The sequence below is a fragment of the Dama dama genome, chromosome 25 (genome assembly GCF_033118175.1).
Source record: "Dama dama isolate Ldn47 chromosome 25, ASM3311817v1, whole genome shotgun sequence".
NCBI classification, from domain to species: Eukaryota; Metazoa; Chordata; class Mammalia; order Artiodactyla; family Cervidae; genus Dama; species Dama dama.
In genome coordinates this window covers 64,348,960-64,365,518 of record NC_083705.1, presented here as the reverse complement: position 1 = coordinate 64,365,518, position 16,559 = coordinate 64,348,960, and the positions used below count along the sequence as shown (strand labels likewise).

The following is a 16,559-nucleotide window of genomic DNA, read 5'->3' as shown; positions in this document are numbered from 1 at the left end:
CGATGGGGGTGGGCTCAGTGACGGCCCGGGGGGCGGGGCACAGTGACAGGCAGGGGGGCGGGCACAGTGACGGCGATGGGGGTGGGCTCAGTGACGGCCCGGGGGGCGGGGCACAGTGACAGGCAGGGGGGCGGGCACAGTGACGGCGATGGGGGTGGGCTCAGTGACGGCCCAGGGGGCGGGCACAGTGACGGCGATGGGGGTGGGCTCAGTGACGGCCCGGGGGGCGGGCACAGTGACGGCGATGGGGGTGGGCTCAGTGACGGCGATGGGGGTGGGCTCAGTGACGGCGATGGGGGGCGGGCACAGTGACAGGCAGGGGGGTGGGCTCAGTGACGGCCCAGGGGGCGGGCACAGTGACGGCGATGGGGGTGGGCTCAGTGACGGCCCAGGGGGCAGGCACAGTGACGGCGATGGGGGTGGGCTCAGTGACGGCCCGGGGGGCGGGGCACAGTGACAGGCAGGGGGGCGGGCACAGTGACGGCGATGGGGGTGGGCTCAGTGACGGCCCGGGGGGCGGGGCACAGTGACAGGCAGGGGGGCGGGCACAGTGACTGGCAGGGGGGCGGGCTCAGTGACGGCCCAGGGGGCGGGGCACAGTGACAGGCAGGGGGGCGGGCACAGTGACCGGCAGGGGGGCGGGGCACAGTGACAGGCAGGGGGGCGGGCTCAGTGACGGCGATGGGGGTGGGCTCAGTGACGGCCCAGGGGGCGGGCACAGTGACAGGCAGGGGGGTGGGCTCAGTGACGGCCCGGGGGGCGGGCACAGTGACGGCGATGGGGGTGGGCTCAGTGACGGCCCGGGGGGCGGGGCACAGTGACAGGCAGGGGGGCGGGCACAGTGACTGGCAGGGGGGCGGGCTCAGTGACGGCCCAGGGGGCGGGGCACAGTGACAGGCAGGGGGGCGGGCACAGTGACAGGCAGGGGGGCGGGGCACAGTGACAGGCAGGGGGGCGGGCACAGTGACCGGCAGGGGGGCGGGCACAGTGACGGCGATGGGGGTGGGCTCAGTGACGGCCCAGGGGGCGGGGCACAGTGACAGACAGGGGGGCGGGGCACAGTGACAGGCAGGGGGGCGGGCACAGTGACGGCGATGGGGGTGGGCTCAGTGACAGACAGGGGGGTGGGGCACAGTGATGGCCCAGGGGGGCGGGCACAGTGCCAGCCATGGGGGTGGGCACAGTGACGGCTCAGGGGGCGGGGCACAGTGACAGGCAGAGGGGCGGGCTCAGTGACGGCCCAGGGGGCCGAGCACAGAGATGGCCACATGGGGTGGGGCACCAGGCTGGGCACAGTGACGGGCACACAGGGGCGGGGTGTAGTGACGGCCCAGGGGGGCGGGCACAGAGATGGCCACGGGGGGCGGACGCAGTGACGGCCCACAGGGGGCGGGCACAGAGATGGCCACGGGGGGGGCGGGGTGGGCGCAGTGACGGGCACAATGCCAGCCATGGGGGGCGGGCACAGTGACGGCCACGGGGGTGGGCGCAGTGACGGGCACAGTGATGGCCAGGGGGGTGGAGCGCAGCGACGGACCACGGGGGTTGGGCGCAGCAATGGCCCAGGGGTGTAGGCGCAGCGACGGCCACGGGGGCTGGCCCGCGAAGGGTCGGCCTCCCTGCTTGACCTCTGCACATGAAGGCTTTGTAGTGCAGGGGAGACACTGTCTTCAGGGCTCAAAGTGATGATTGAAACTTGTTATTTTTATGTTTTGTTTATTAAAAGAAGCAATAGTAATTTCTACTTTATATTTACAGAAAAAGTAGTTTGTGTGATTTCATCATGGGGGTAAATAATGTAAATTTTTAGTTACTCCTGTCTGACCTCCCAGTGGTGTGTGTATTCTTTTTTGAATACAGGAAATACAGCAGCGACATGGATTAGCCAATTCCATCTCCTCCTACCTTATTAAACCGGTTCAGCGAATAACAAAGTATCAGCTCCTTTTAAAAGTATGTATGAAGCATCTTAAACCTGCAAAATTTTACACATAGTGCCTTACTATTTTGACATTGTTTTACTTATATGAAGAATCCTGAGTTTTTTAAATAACATCTATCAAATTTATTTTTTGATTAATTGCCATTTTTTGCCCTGACTGATTTCTCAGTGTATCAGGTAAGTAAGAGTATATTTCTTAATTATGCACCTGAACTTTGCTGACTGACCCTAGTCCCTAACATAAAATTGAGAAAGGAAAGAGAAATTGTCAATTCTGGATGATTTAGTGCCATTGCTACGATTTCTGTAAAACTGACCTTGCTGTTTTTTGGTTACGAATGGTTATAATTAAAATCACACTTGTAAAAACCAAATAATAATTAGTTTTGGCAATAGAATGTTAAAAAAAAAACCTTATAATTTGTGGTAAGAGATGTTACAGAATTTATTGTATATAATCGACATTTTCTTGACTACAAGAAAAATAATTCACAACTTCCATCTCATGATGTTTACACCACTGTTTCCTTAGCTGGTGAATGTTACTAAGCATTAGAACGTACCCAACACCCATTTATCCCAGTAAGAATGTTTCATGAACCCGATTACATCCCCAGTGCAGTCCTAACATAATACGGGATCTTGTAATTTTTCTAGATATAAAAGAGATACAGAAGATGAAGTTTTGAATGTCCAAAACCCTTATTGACTTTTTTTGTTGTTATTAATTAAAAAAAAAATCTAGAGGCAGTAAAAAGGGGCTACATTCTTTTGTGACAGGACCCCATTATAGCATTCTTCTATCGGAAAGCTCTCCTGTGCTTTCAGAATGTCAGATTCCCATTAGGGGATTTTATGACCACCACAGCAGAAATATGTGGTTGCTATAAACGTGCAAGAGAAGTCAGGAGGCTAAGTTGTTTATATTCACATTTGCCCTCTGATTTCTAATTCTGCAAAGGCAGTTTACCTCTTAGTGTCCTCAAGATTGATGGCTTTTGTTTTTCACATGTGGTTCTAGTAAAGATCTCTGCCTTAGTGACCTCATTATTAAGCTGCTGCTTTAATTTATAAACCTGACTTGATTCTGCCCAGGGGTTCTTCCATTGAGCAATCATGAGCTATGCCGAGCTCTCTAGTGAGGGGGTTTTCAACCTCAGCACATGACAGTTTTAAAGCCCTTAATGCCAAGCAGCTCAGAATAAGAGGTGCACACTATCTGGCCATGAGGACAGGGGTCTGTTGGGCAGCTACCTTGCCCTAAACCAGAGGTCCCCAACCTCCAGGATCTAATGGCTGATGATCTGAGGTGAAGCTGATGTAATGATCATAGGAATAAAGTTGCACAGTAAATGCAGTGTGCTTGAATCATCCCGAAACCATTCTTCTCGCCCTGGCACCCCCACCCCCCCAGCTCTCGTCCATGGGAATAGTGTCTTCCACAAAATCAGTCCCTGGTGCCAAAAAGGATGGGGACCACTGCCCTAGACCCTCCAGGGTGCAGCTAAAGCCAACTGCAGTGCCACATCCCTTTTGCTGAACACTGGGACACAGAAAGCTGTTGTTACTGACTGCTAACAGTGATTAATACACTGGTGAGAAGATACCTTGGCCCCCACTAGAATGTGACTGTGTGGTCCCTGCTGTCACTCATCTAAGACAGGGATTCTTGTACGTAGATCTGAAGTGCTACTTGCCCGGGGAGGCATCCTGTAGTCATTAGAGCTTTCTGGACGTCCCCGCACAAAGAAGTGTTTCCCTGTAGGTGCCTGGACAGCCATGCAGTTCCTGCTGGAGACGGGGCAGCTCCAGAGTAGAGGGACATTGTGTGTGTGTTAGTGGCTCAGTTGTGTCCGACTCTGCAGCCCCATGGGCTGAGCCCGCCAGGGACCTCTGTCCATGGGATTCTCCAGGCAAGAATAAGGGTGGAGTAGGGTGCCGTTCCCTTCTCCAGAGGATCTTCCCCACCCAGGGATCGAACCTGGGTCTCCTGCATTGCAGGCAGATAGAGCTCAGGATCGTGCTAGATCCTGTGGCCAGCAGAGCAGGACTCACAGGACTCTGACTTAACCTTCGAATATAACCTCTAGGTGACTGTGCTTTGCTACCCTGATTAAATTGTTTGTCATTTTTGAGGCTCAGTAGTTAACATGTGCACTAAATTCATCTTCAACTATGACTGCATTTGGTTTCCTCTGAAGCCTAAGAAACATCCTGACTTGAGCAGGACAGACCCTTCCGTCCACTGGCTAAAGAGGCAGTTCAGGTTCCCTTATGCGTTCCCTTATGAGAGTCTCTGCCCAGTTGACCACATCTGTTTTTACCGCGAACGTCATGGATTTTCACAAACTCTCTGATTTCTGTGAAGACCTCCTGAGCGGAGCATCTCACGGTCTTGGTCTCCCACAGGAGCTGCTCACGTGCTGCGAGGAGGGGAAGGGGGAGATCAAGGACGGGCTGGAGGTGATGCTCAGCGTGCCCAAGCGGGCCAACGACGCCATGCACCTCAGCATGCTGGAAGGTAGGCCCCCCACCCCACTGACGCTGCCCCACCACCATCCTGCGTCCTTGCCCCTCTGTGCTCAGTTAGGAGTCGCCAGTGGAGGCACGGGACCTTCTCTTTCCAAGAATTGGCCTCATTGCTTCCCTCGAGGTGCTCGTGACATGCTCCCCCCTCGTTACAAGCCGGTCCGTGGCCACTCCACTCTGCACCCAAGGAGCACCCAGTCTCCATGGCAGATGGACAGGTGGAAGGATAGGTCGACCCACTCCCCAGGATTGCATAGTCCCTCCAGGGCTCATGTCCTCCCCATCTCTCCATCCACTGCATCACCTGCTAGAGCCTTGAAGGAAGCAGGTACCTCCTCCCTGCCTGTGCAGCCAAGCCGGATGTGCAGCATGGTAAAGAGAAAATCAGATAAATATGCTTAATTAAACATTATCATCACGAGTATAATTTCCCTGACTGCTCCTAAGAAAACACTTTCTGTGTAATAGCTTAACTCCTATTGTCAGGTTACTCAAGAGTTATTTTAAGCAGTTCTCCTGCCCCAGAGGTTGTGCTGGCCTATGTCGTCACCGTCGGCTGCATTGAACAGTTTTACCGGTGAGGACAGAGGTGCTCCTGTTTGTTGCACAGACACCCCGTCCCACCCAGAATCAGAGGCCAAGCCAGAGCACCTTTCTTCCTCTGTTGTAAAATCCTGAGTGGGTGGGCAGCCCTCGTGGGGTCACCAGGGCCCCAGGCTCTGGCTGGCAGGTCTGTCTCTACTCCTCAGGTGTTGTTCTGGATGGCCAGGTGTGCAGGGTGTGCAAGGACCTGTTCATCTCCCGTCTCGCAGGCAGCGGGGGAGGGCGCCAGCGCTTGGGGCAGACCCTCACAGTCAGCCCTGCGGCCCAGGCCTAGGTGGGCGTGGCTGTGGCTGCCCGAGCCCAGAGGATGCTGGGAGATGCAGGCTGATGCTGGGAGAGGCAGGCTGATGCTGGGAGATGCAGGCTGGCTTGAGCGGCCACGGAGACGGAGGGACTTCTGCTGGTAGAAAGGGCGGGAGATCGCTAGCTGCCCCTGCCCGGGTCTGCCTCGCCACGCCATGAAGAGATAGCAGCAGTGAGAGCCAGCCTGCGTCCAGAGCGCCACTGACTCGCTTCAAGGGTTTTGTGTCTAAAGGACAGAGAATTCCTCAGGGAACCAGGGATGTCTCCCAGGAGGAAGGTCAGATGAGGGCCTGGAAGAAATGCTGGGACTGCAGAGAGCAGTCCAGGAAGGACGTTCTGGGCTGAGGAAGCAGAGGGTCTGGACGTAGAGTGGAAGTTGGGGGTGGGGTGGGGAGTCGGGGTCGGTGAGCCATCCTGGATGGAGCATGCTTGTGTGTGAAAAGCTGGAAGGGACATTGAGTGACGGGGTGCTAAAGCATATCTCGGATGGTGAAGGAGGAGGACTTGCAGAATAAGGCTGCATTTGTTTTGAACAGGGGGCGGAATACATGCAAGGCTGTATTCTAGGAAGAATTATCCTCTGTCAGTGCTAGGGAGACTGGAGCCCGAGGCCCAGATGGGAAACTCTCATCTGGGATTTAATTGATGGGCCTCTTACAAACGTTTAAGCAGCCATAACACGGTCTCCTGCATCATTGTTTATTTCCTTTCAACTGACTGTGCCTTTTTTTCACGTCCTAGGGTTCGATGAGAACATTGAGTCTCAGGGAGAGCTGATCCTGCAGGAATCCTTCCAAGTGTGGGACCCAAAAACCTTAATCCGAAAGGGCCGTGAGCGGCACCTCTTCCTGTTTGAGATGTCCTTGGTGTTTAGTAAAGAAGTAAAAGATTCCAGTGGCAGAAGCAAGTACCTTTATAAAAGCAAATTGTTTGTAAGTACAGGACTTCAGAATTGTAAGTTTAAAGGTGACACAATTGCAGTTTTTTTATGATTAGAGAAAAGTTAGCATTGGTTGCCTTCGGTTTTAACCTCTCAAACTGTTCTAAACTATCTGAAAATCATCTGAAATAGTCCTATTTTCATCTTCAGTGAAATACTGACATTCTTGAATCCACTAGAGGGCACTTGTGAGTGTGACCATCCCTAGGTTTAGGAAACTTGGCTTTTTCTAAATTATTTAAGATCTAACTGTGGGATAAGAGAACACTTTATAAGTGAACTTAAATTATTTATCTCCTGCGTGCCTTAACTAACTTTATAGATAAATCGAGCATATCAGACTGTGGTTAAGTAAGTTCTCACATCATTATAATTAATGTTTCATTCATCAGCATTGGAATTTACTTAAGCAGCCTTACAGTGGCTTACTGTGGGCTATTAATGATGAAGCTTGATTTTTTTTCATTAAAAATAAATTTAAGAAAAATAAATGATCTTAGTGGTTCTTCCAGCAGCAAAGTACAATTATTAGAGAAAATCATGTAAGCAAAAATCACTTTAAAGATCCAGATGCCCTCCATCCCCCGACTTCCACCCAGAGCCAGCTTCCCTGCGGTGCTTGACAGATACAGCAATGCATTTAAAATCTCCTTTAACTTGTCAGTGTACTTCCTGTCAAGAGAAACATACCTGGTTCTTTTTTCCACAGGTAGCAGCCCCACCCAAGTCTCTATAAACCACAAGTCAACTCTCAGAAAAGTCTCTGACAGGTGTCAACCTCCAGGTCCCCTGACCTCCACCTCCCCTTCATAGGCAATACCTCAGAGGGCTCTCAACACAATATTTCTGGGCAGGGTCAGGCAGGGGGAGGAAAAATCACTGTTGGAGAATAGAAAGTGCAGGCAAATTTGGTTTCTTCACCAGATGTGGCAGATCACTTATACATGTTGGTAGAAATTTGGAATTTGGACAACTTACACATTTTTATGATATCCTCATATTAATCAAAGTCTCAGAACAATAGAATACGACCAAGCATAGAAATCATCTTAATAATCACCTGGAGTTTACACGTTCAAGCTAATGGCTTTCATACCACTTTCTTTGGCTTGTGTCCTGCTTGAGATTGTGTTTTGGACCACAGCCTGTCTGACATCATTTTAGATCATATTGTAACTGCAGAGAAAAAATGCAGCATTCCTGGCTAGCCATTTCACTAGCTGGCTTTAATCAGTCCTTAGAGACCACTCTAGTTTGTTTTAGAAGCTGATACATCTTCACTTAATTTATCTTTTAAAAGTTAAGGTTCTCTCAGAGGCCAGATTATGAATCACTTCCCTTGCTGGAAGGGAGAGAATGCATTGGGATGAACTTGATTATTGAGGCGGGGATGAAGATGTTGACCTGTACCTCCACCCCTGCAAATGCATGTAATTACAGACAGAAAGTTTGTCTCTTCGCCCTTAAAATGATTGGTGAACTACTGTACATTAATGCTATTGATAAGCACATTGGAAAATAACTGAGCTTCAAATCACCATTTGTCTTCTGTGAAGCTGCTTCGATAATGAAGATTCATGGCAGCAGCTCGGTCGCAGCTAGGACAGACTCATCTTAGTGTTTACGAGATTGAAAATAGTCAACTCTTGATTTTCCAAATAATAAGAGTTTTCAGCTTTTTTGGTTTTCCTGACTTGGCCTGTTGACCTGCATTGGAGTTTCCAGGTAGAAGTGCTCAGAGGAAGCGAAAGAGATGAAGCCAATCTTGGGTAGCCTAAGAACAATATTTCCTCATTTTAACTGAAGCGAGATCCAAAGACTGTGTATCAGTGTAAACAAACTGTGTCTTACAATGCAGCTTGAACATGAGTCACCAAAAATGACTCGCTCTCTGTTCTATATCCCGCCTAATCATGTAATTGTCTTTTTTTATCCAGACCTCAGAGCTGGGTGTCACAGAGCACGTTGAAGGAGACCCTTGCAAATTCGCGCTATGGGTGGGGAGGACGCCAACTTCAGATAATAAGATTGTCCTTAAGGTACGTCCACTGAAGCTAGGGAATATGCTCTGTGACACGTTCACCATATCTGTTACACGTGTGTCTTTTCCTGTTGTTAAAACAGGTTGTCGTGTCCTTTTTTTGTTCCCTTGGTGGCCCCCTAAGCTTGGTGATTACCACAGAAAGAACAGTAGGATGAATCTATGGTGGTATTCTAGTGGTGCAAAATCTTGAGCTAAACTTTTGCTGCCTATGAAAGTTCACATGAAGAAAGTTCTTTCTCATCTTCTCCATGCTTCCAGTCTTATAGAGTGTTTTTTTTAAAGTGAGTGTTTATCCAGGGTGATTGTTTAAGAGATATAGCAACTCAAGGTACAAAAGGAGGGAGCTATGGACCAGTAGCTCCCATTGTACACTTGACCTCTGGTTTCCAGAGGAAGATAAGCATCGATGCATCTGTGAGGGCCTTTGACACTTTCAAGGCTGAATGTGCCCAGAATCTCTATGGGGTCCTAGATTCTTTGGTTTTCTAGTTTGGAAGCAGAGAAGGGCGGGGGGCATGATCAGGTACAGGGTTTTGTATGTTATTGTTTGAAGTGTTCATAAACACTGAGGTTTTTGAGTATATAGTCTTTGAGAGAAGAATATATCTTTGAATATTTTATTTGAACTCTGTTTTGATTATACTGACCTCTCCTAGGAATGATGGAGGATTCTAAGGATGTCTTAGAGACTTCCCTCCTCCCATGTTTAAGACAATACAGATGGAACTGTCTTTTTGAGCTGTCTGGAAAGACCATAAGAAACTTCAGGATGTTTGGGGACAGATGTAGCTGAAGATTTGTAGAATATTGGGAGATGAGCCAGCAGCTTAATGGGCCTCTGGTGTGTGGACTAGCATGTTAGTGATTTTGTCTTTTACATTCCTTTTCATCTCTCTACGGTATTTCCAGCGACTGTGAGTTATTCAACAATACTGCACTCTCATGGAGTGGCCACTGACTATGGAATCCATTGTGTTCCTAAGGTCTTTATTCACATGGAAATGGCGGATTGTTTTGCAGTGAATATATAATTAGCAACCCAGTGTATTTTTCTTGTTAGTCCTGGCATAAGCCCTATAAAATATAAATTGCACTGATAGCTAGTTATTAGATAGCTGAGCTTTTTCTAAGGCATAAAATTTCAAAGTATATTCAAGACCTGAAAACTTCCAACTTTGGTTGAGTGTTTCTCCAGATTAGCTGCAGTGACAAATGCCCAAGGGTGCATATGAGAAATCATGCCAGATATTTTAGTCAGATATGTTATTATTTAGCCATATTTATTATGTCCTAAATGAAATACCCATGATGCAATTGAACAGTCCGATTTCCTACAGGTTTTACCAAATGAAAGTTTGTTTTCTAGGGAATTGGGGATAGTATTTTTCTGACTTCTAGCAAGAGAGTAAAGGAAATGATGTCCTTAGTAATTTCAGAGATTGCTTGGTGGCGGTGGTGGTGGATATTTTCACAGTGGTGATGGTGGTTATGGCACAGATGGTGGTGCGGGCATAAATAGTGTTGGTGATGGTGTAGGTGGTAGAGGTGGTCGTGTAAGCACTGGTGGGTATTTTAGCAGTGGTGTGGTGGTGGCTATGGTGCAGGTCGTGAGGGTGTAGACAGTGGTAGGGATGGTGGTGAGGGTGTAGACAGTGGTAGGGATGCTGGTGAGGGTGTAGACAGTGGTAGGGATGCTGGTGAGGGTGTAGACAGTGGTAGGGATGGTGGAGGAGATGGCTGTTTTAGCGCTGGTGGTCGTTACGGTATAAGTGGTGGTGAGGGAGTAGATATGGTGGTGTGAAGTGCAAGTTGCCCAGTCGTGTCCGACTCGTTGCGACCCCATGGATTGTATAGTCTTGAAATTCTCTAGGCCAGAATACTAGAGTGGGTAGCCATTCCCTCCTCCAGGGGATCTTCCCAACCCAGGGATCAAACCCAGGTCTCCAGCATTGCAGGTGGATTCTTTACCAGCTGAGCCACCAGGGAAGCCCATGATGGTGGCGGTGGTGGTGAAAACCTGAAACTGTTCATCACTCAGTTGTGTCTGACTCTGTGCGACCCCAGGGACTGTAGCCTGCCAGGCTCCTCTGTCCACGGGATTCTCCAGGCAAGAATCCTCGAGTGGGTTGCCATTTCCTTCCCCAGGGGATCTTCCCGACCCAGGCCTTGAATCTGGGTCTCCTGCATTGCAGACAGATTCTTCACCGTCTGAGTCACCGGGGAAGCCCAGTGGCGGCAGTGGACAGTAATGGTGGTAACGACAGTGATGGTGATGGCCCAGTAATTGTAGAACAAAATTATGACCTTTTTTCACTTTTATAGTCTGAAAAGGAGAATTTTATTTCTAAATCCTTTCTTAAACAGATTGAGACTACTGAGAGTATGAAACAGGTTTTTCCCTTCTCCTAACCAAGTGGGACCTTTGTTGTTGTTCAGATGCTAAGTTGTGTCCAACTCTTTGTGACCCCATGGGACCACAGCATGCCAGGCTTCCCTGTCTTTTGCTGTCCCCCGGAGTTTGCTCAAACTCATGTCCTTTAGGCAGAAAAGTGGCCTGTGGCCACTTGAGTCGATGATGCCATCCAGCCGTCTCATCCTCTGTTGCCCCCTTCTCCTCCTGCCTTCAATCTTTCCCAGCATGAGGGTCTTTTCCAGTGAGTTGGCTCTTCCCATCAGGTGGCCCACGTATTGAAGCTTCAGTTTCAGCATCAGTCCTTCCAGTGAATATTCAGGGTTGATTTTCTGTACGGTTGACTGGTTTATTTAGTCTTCCAGCTGCGTTATCTTTCTTTTACTGTTTCTGAAAAATTGGTACTTTTTTTCCACATTTAATTTCTTCAAGTTTAGGAGAATTGCTCTCCATAAATGTAATGCAAGGTTTGCTTTATTTAAATGATTGGGATCTTCTTTATTGCTGAACCATGGTATGGATCTCCTCTGTTGTTGAAACCCTGCCAGATGTTCTCTCTCAGTCACTTCCCTTCGTTTAACCTCCCAAACATCTGTATCAGGCATGTAAATTCCAACAGTTCCATGTCGTTCACAGTTTCCATCCTGAGACACTTACTTCATGCACAGACTCCCCAGCTGCCTAATCTTTCTGCCTCCCTCCCCAGGAGAGGTGGGTTTTACTGCTCTCCTGACATCCGATCTGGGAAGAGAAGCAAGAGGCTTCTTCTGTCCTTCATTTATTTCCCTCAATTTTCCCTCAACTGAGAAGACACATCCTCCAGTTAAAATATATTATTTAGAAAGAGAGTTCTCAGTCTTAATTTCCTTTCCCAGCATGGGCCTTGACAAAAACAAGGTCCACCATAAGAAAATGCTTGGGTTCCCCTCCCTGCCTGATCTCATGCGTAATCCCACTGATGATTGTTGTAATCATTCGCAGGGAATTATGCTTATATCATAGGAGGTGGATGTTTTCCATAAGGAAATTAAAAACTGTTGCTAAGGTCCAGGTCATGTAAAAAGGGAGGGGGAAAGAAAAAAAAAAAAGCCATCTCCTTTGAGGCACCTTGAAAGAAAAATCTGGAAACTGTGATGCCATATGTGTTCATTCAGTCAGTGCCTGTTGAGTGTCTGTGACATGTCCTTTCCAGAGAACCTTTGTCCAGCGATGCAGTGGAGTTGAGGGAAGTCCACCATATGTAACTGGCTACAGTAGGCTGCCCTGGTCTATCCCAGCAGCCTGACACATGGTGGATTCAGGCAGAGTTTGAGGGGATGGGTGTGTGTGAGTGGATGTCCACCCCCAGGAATGCTGGCCTCTTCACCTATTGGCAGTGTGACCTTGGGTACATTTCTAACGTGTCCAGGCTATGGATCCTCCTCTAGGCAGGAGGATTAGGGAGGCCCCGACTCCATAGGGTGCGAGTGGGGGTGGGGAACGGGTGCCAGTGGAGAATCGGTGCAGCTGCGCCTATTGATCGTTAGTCCGAGGGGCGAGGTGGATGGGACGGGAGGGCGCTGGTTCAGGTTGCTCCTGGTGCTCCAAGGGCCACGGGCCACTTATCTGCCTAAAGGACCTCAGGACAGTTGGGTTTGGGGGCAGCTCTGTTTTCCTAGAATTTACCCAGGGCTGCTTAAAAAGTCTTGGGGCTGGGGAGTGATCAATTGCTAGACTATTCAGAGATCCAGAATACCATCAACACTACACAGAATGAAAACGGTCCAGATGACAGAATATTCAAAATTAGGGTCATTTATTGGGTGGCACGTTAAATACAGGATGTGGTTGCTTTTCTGCTGAAAAGTTAAGTTTTAAATAAACAACTCACGGAATGCGGGGACCTGAGTGTGGTCAGTGCAGTACCCTGACCAGGTCTTACTCTCTCTCCAGGCCTCCAGTATCGAGAACAAGCAGGACTGGATCAAGCATATCCGGGAGGTGATCCAGGAAAGGACCATCCACCTGAAAGGCGCCCTGAAGGAGCCCATCCACATCCCAAAAACGGCTCCAGCTACGAGACAGAAGGGAAGGAGGTCAGTGTCTGGGGACGTTTTTTCAAGTTGGTGTTCATTGAAGGGCAGGAACAAGGCACTGTTAACTAGTTTTTAAAAATCATTTTTCTCAAACATTTTGAGGAATGTTCTTTTTAAATACACTTCATACATAGTATCATCCTTCCTAATGAAATTGCTTTATCAAGACAGCCTCCTTCACCTTAAAGCCAATGAAAGTCTACATGCACATCCCTAATTTTCTTCCTTTTCCAACCAACTGTTAATCCATGTGCCTGTGTGAATAGTGCCTGTGACCTTGGACGAGTCGTGTAGCATCTACATGTGTTTGCTTCTCGTCTCTAAAATGGCACTGACCATTTCAACTGTATTTGATCCCTGGGAGAACTAAGTGCAGTGGTAGATGGTAGACACGCAGCCCAGGGTCCAGCACAAAGCCTGTCCTCACTGAAGAGTGATTGACCATCATCAATGTTAATATCAGCCGCAGTCATACAGACCGATTCCCACTTCTTTGAACAAATCTGTTCTCCGTCCACTGTCTGATGGACACTCTTCACCAGTCTTGAGGTGCAGACCCAGCAGTGTCAGGAATCTGCATCTTTGTGTCTCCAGGGATGGAGAGGATTTGGACAGCCAAGGAGACGGTAGCAGCCAGCCCGATACGATTTCAATCGCCTCCCGGACGTCTCAGAACACTCTGGACAGCGACAAGGTGAGCAGGAGCCGCCCTTCTTGGGGGAGGTGCATGAAGCCAGTCTCTGTGACAGACAGTTTGTCATCAGCGTTTCAGACGGTTGCCATGGGTTACAAGGGGTGCCAGGAGCAAAGACGGAGTGTCAGGATGAGAGGACTTGAACCCTGAGGATTCAGGAAAAAAAATCACTCATCCTCTCCAGTGCCGTTGTGTGGTTTTCTGTGCGAGTGTCCCCAGGTCGTGTGTTTACGCTTTTTTATTTTATATTAAGCAGAAGGCCCTATTGTCTGAAATTAAATCTTACACAGAGCCCTGGTGCATAAAAGCGGGGCTGCTCTGACTGAAGCAGGAGCAGTGGCATCTGCAGGGGGTGGGGGAGGCCTTGAGTCGCCGTGGCCTGACCACCAGGAGGCCCCAGGCTGGGCCTGCACCTGTGCTGACCACCAGGAGGGGGGATCTGATGTGCATCAAAGAAGTCACCTTCTACAGCAGTGGCCTAGAGAGTCCCGTGATCCTGTCTTGATAAAATCAATAAACCTACAAAACAAACCGATAGAAGTTGGACGCCGGAGCTTACGTGATGCACAGGTGACTAGAGGGCCCTGTAAAGGCCAGTGGGGGACACTGATGTCCCAGGGCCCTCTGTCCCTACCGAGAGGAGCACCTGCCCGGTTCACTTTCTAGAGGACCAGGCCAAGTTCTTGAAACAAATTATTTAACAGCAAGTAGGGGTTTCATTCGGAGAAGGCAATGGCAACCCATTCCAGTACTCTTGCCTGGAAAATCCCATGGACGGAGGAGCCTGGTAGGCTGCAGCCCACGGGGCCTCGAAGAGTCTGACACAACTGAGCGACTTCACTTTCACTTTTCACTTTCACGCATTGGAGAAGGAAATGGCAACCCACTCCAGTGTTCTTGTCCGGAGAATCCCAGGGACGGGGATGCCTAGTGGGCTGCCGTCTATGGGGTCGCACAGAGTTGGACACGACTGAAGCGATGTAGCAGCAGCAGCAGGGGTTTCGTTGGGCTTTGCTCATAGCTCAGTTGGAAAAGAATCCTCCCGCAATGCAGGAGACCCCGGTTCAATTCCTGGATCAGGAAAATCCACTGGAGAAGGGATAGGCTACCCACTCCAGCATTCTTGGGCTTCCCTGGTGGCTAAACTGGTAAAGAATCCGCCTGCAATGCGGGAGACTGGGTTCGATCCCTGGGTTGGGAAGATCCCCTGGAGAAGGGAGAGGCTACCCGCTCCAGTATTCTGGCCTGGAGAATTCCATGGATCGTATAGACCGTGGGGTCGCAAAGAGACACAGCTGAGCGATTCTCACTCACTTACTCAAGGGTTTCACTGAACTTGCCATCGGTTCAGGATTCCTGGGTAGTTTCTTAGTGGTTGACTCTGGACTTCCCCACGTGAGTTCCCCACGTGAGATCCCCCCAGGATCTAGGGTCTGTGTGTGCTCAGCGACAGCCCACTTACCGCCCCGACCTCCCGTCTCTCGGGAACAACTGCTGTCAAAGGAGAGAGCCCGGCATCGGGGCCGCTTCCCACGCTGGTCTCAGGGCCCAGACATGGCTTTTTTCTCACTCAGCTTTGCAGAAGAATTCACGGAATTGACTGTTGTTTCCAGGACAGAAGTAAGTAGGGTTAAAAATGTTGTTTTCCTCACCGCTTTCATTTTTCAGAATCCTTCTAATTTGAGTAATTAGCTCTTTTCCAGCCTCCTTTTTGACTTCACTAAGTGATAAGTCCCAGAACTTAGACTTGCTTCGAGTACCAGGATTGGAGAACAAAAAAAAAAACAGTGTCTCATTTGATTTTGTTCCGAGCTCAGTGTATTACATTCAGGAAGTATTTCTCGCCAGTAGTAATAACGAAGAATAAGATAAATGAGCTATTCAGGCATTCGGTGCCTAATAGCCTCTCTCTGCAGCCCCACCCATAGTCTTGCAGTTAAGAAAATAAATTGAACTTGGACATTTTTCTTTAGAGTAATCCCGAGTATTTTCTTTAAAAAAAAATACAATTGAGGTAATTGGGTTATCTAAACAGTTGCACAAGACTTCCACCTGAAGGAAAAGTCCAAAATAACCGTGGCTCATGCAGAGGGAACCAGCCGCCTTCATCCAGACCCACTCACAGACCCCCCACCCCGAGGCTGAGCATCACACCCCCGCTGGGGGCCCACCAGGCCCCAAACTCAGTCTTCCTGGATATTCTCTCATGGATCTGGTCTGGGTCTATCTGAGTTTAAAAGTGTACTTTTTTAGGGAATTCCCTAGCGGCCTGGTGTCAAGGACACAGCGCTTTCCCTGCTGAGGGCGTGGGTTCAGTCCCTGGACTGGGAACTAAGATCCTATAAAAGCAAGGTGCTAGCTATACATATACACGTGTGTATGTAAAGTCTCTTCTAAAAATAAGTTATTTGAGTGAAATTGCCAGAGAAACATACCTGTAAAAAGTTCTGCCTTTTGGAAAGGATGTTCAGGGCCTTCCCCGGGATTGGTTCCAGAAGAAAAGTAACTTTGTTTCTCTCTGGCAGTTTCTGTGTAGATGGGTGGTGGTGAGAGTTGGGAAGTAACCCCTGCATCTGGTAAGGGGGGCTCCTGGTTCTCCAGCCCCCGACTCTGAGGTGCAGCGCCTGGTGCCAGGCCGTGCCTCTGGCCCCCCACAGAACCGGGGGCCCCGGGCGCCCCGTCCCCTGACCTCCAGTTGACTGGCGTCCACAGGAGGTTTACCTCAGAAATAAAGCTCCGTCCTGGAGTTGGGAAGAGTTCACTCATTCTGCTTGGAATAGGCCTCTAGGAACTCAGAATCGAGCCTGCACAGCTCCTGTAGAAAAATAAGGCATTATCCTAGGAACTGTTGCTTTTAAGGCAGCAAGTTCTAGTGCCTTATGAGAAAGAAAGAATCAAACACTCACAAAAGCATGGGTTTGCAGAGATTAGTCATTTTACACTGGGGATCTACTGGGGTATTAGAATTATTAAAGAGCCGCCTTGTAAGTATCTTATCCCTGAAGGTAATTCACCAGTT

General features: G+C 49.3%; 1 protein-coding gene across 2 annotated transcripts in view; it reads left to right on the top strand.

Moving 5' to 3' along the window:
* The window catches only part of TRIO (trio Rho guanine nucleotide exchange factor), a 353,621-nt gene that overhangs the window by 241,035 nt on the left and 96,027 nt on the right, over nt 1-16,559 (top strand). For both annotated transcript variants that reach the window (XM_061129325.1, XM_061129326.1), the window contains exons 28-33: nt 1,861-1,953; nt 4,352-4,463; nt 6,119-6,309; nt 8,255-8,356; nt 12,704-12,846; nt 13,441-13,540. In XM_061129325.1, coding sequence (XP_060985308.1) covers nt 1,861-1,953; nt 4,352-4,463; nt 6,119-6,309; nt 8,255-8,356; nt 12,704-12,846; nt 13,441-13,540 — 741 coding nt within the window. The remainder of the gene's footprint in view (nt 1-1,860; nt 1,954-4,351; nt 4,464-6,118; nt 6,310-8,254; nt 8,357-12,703; nt 12,847-13,440; nt 13,541-16,559) is intronic.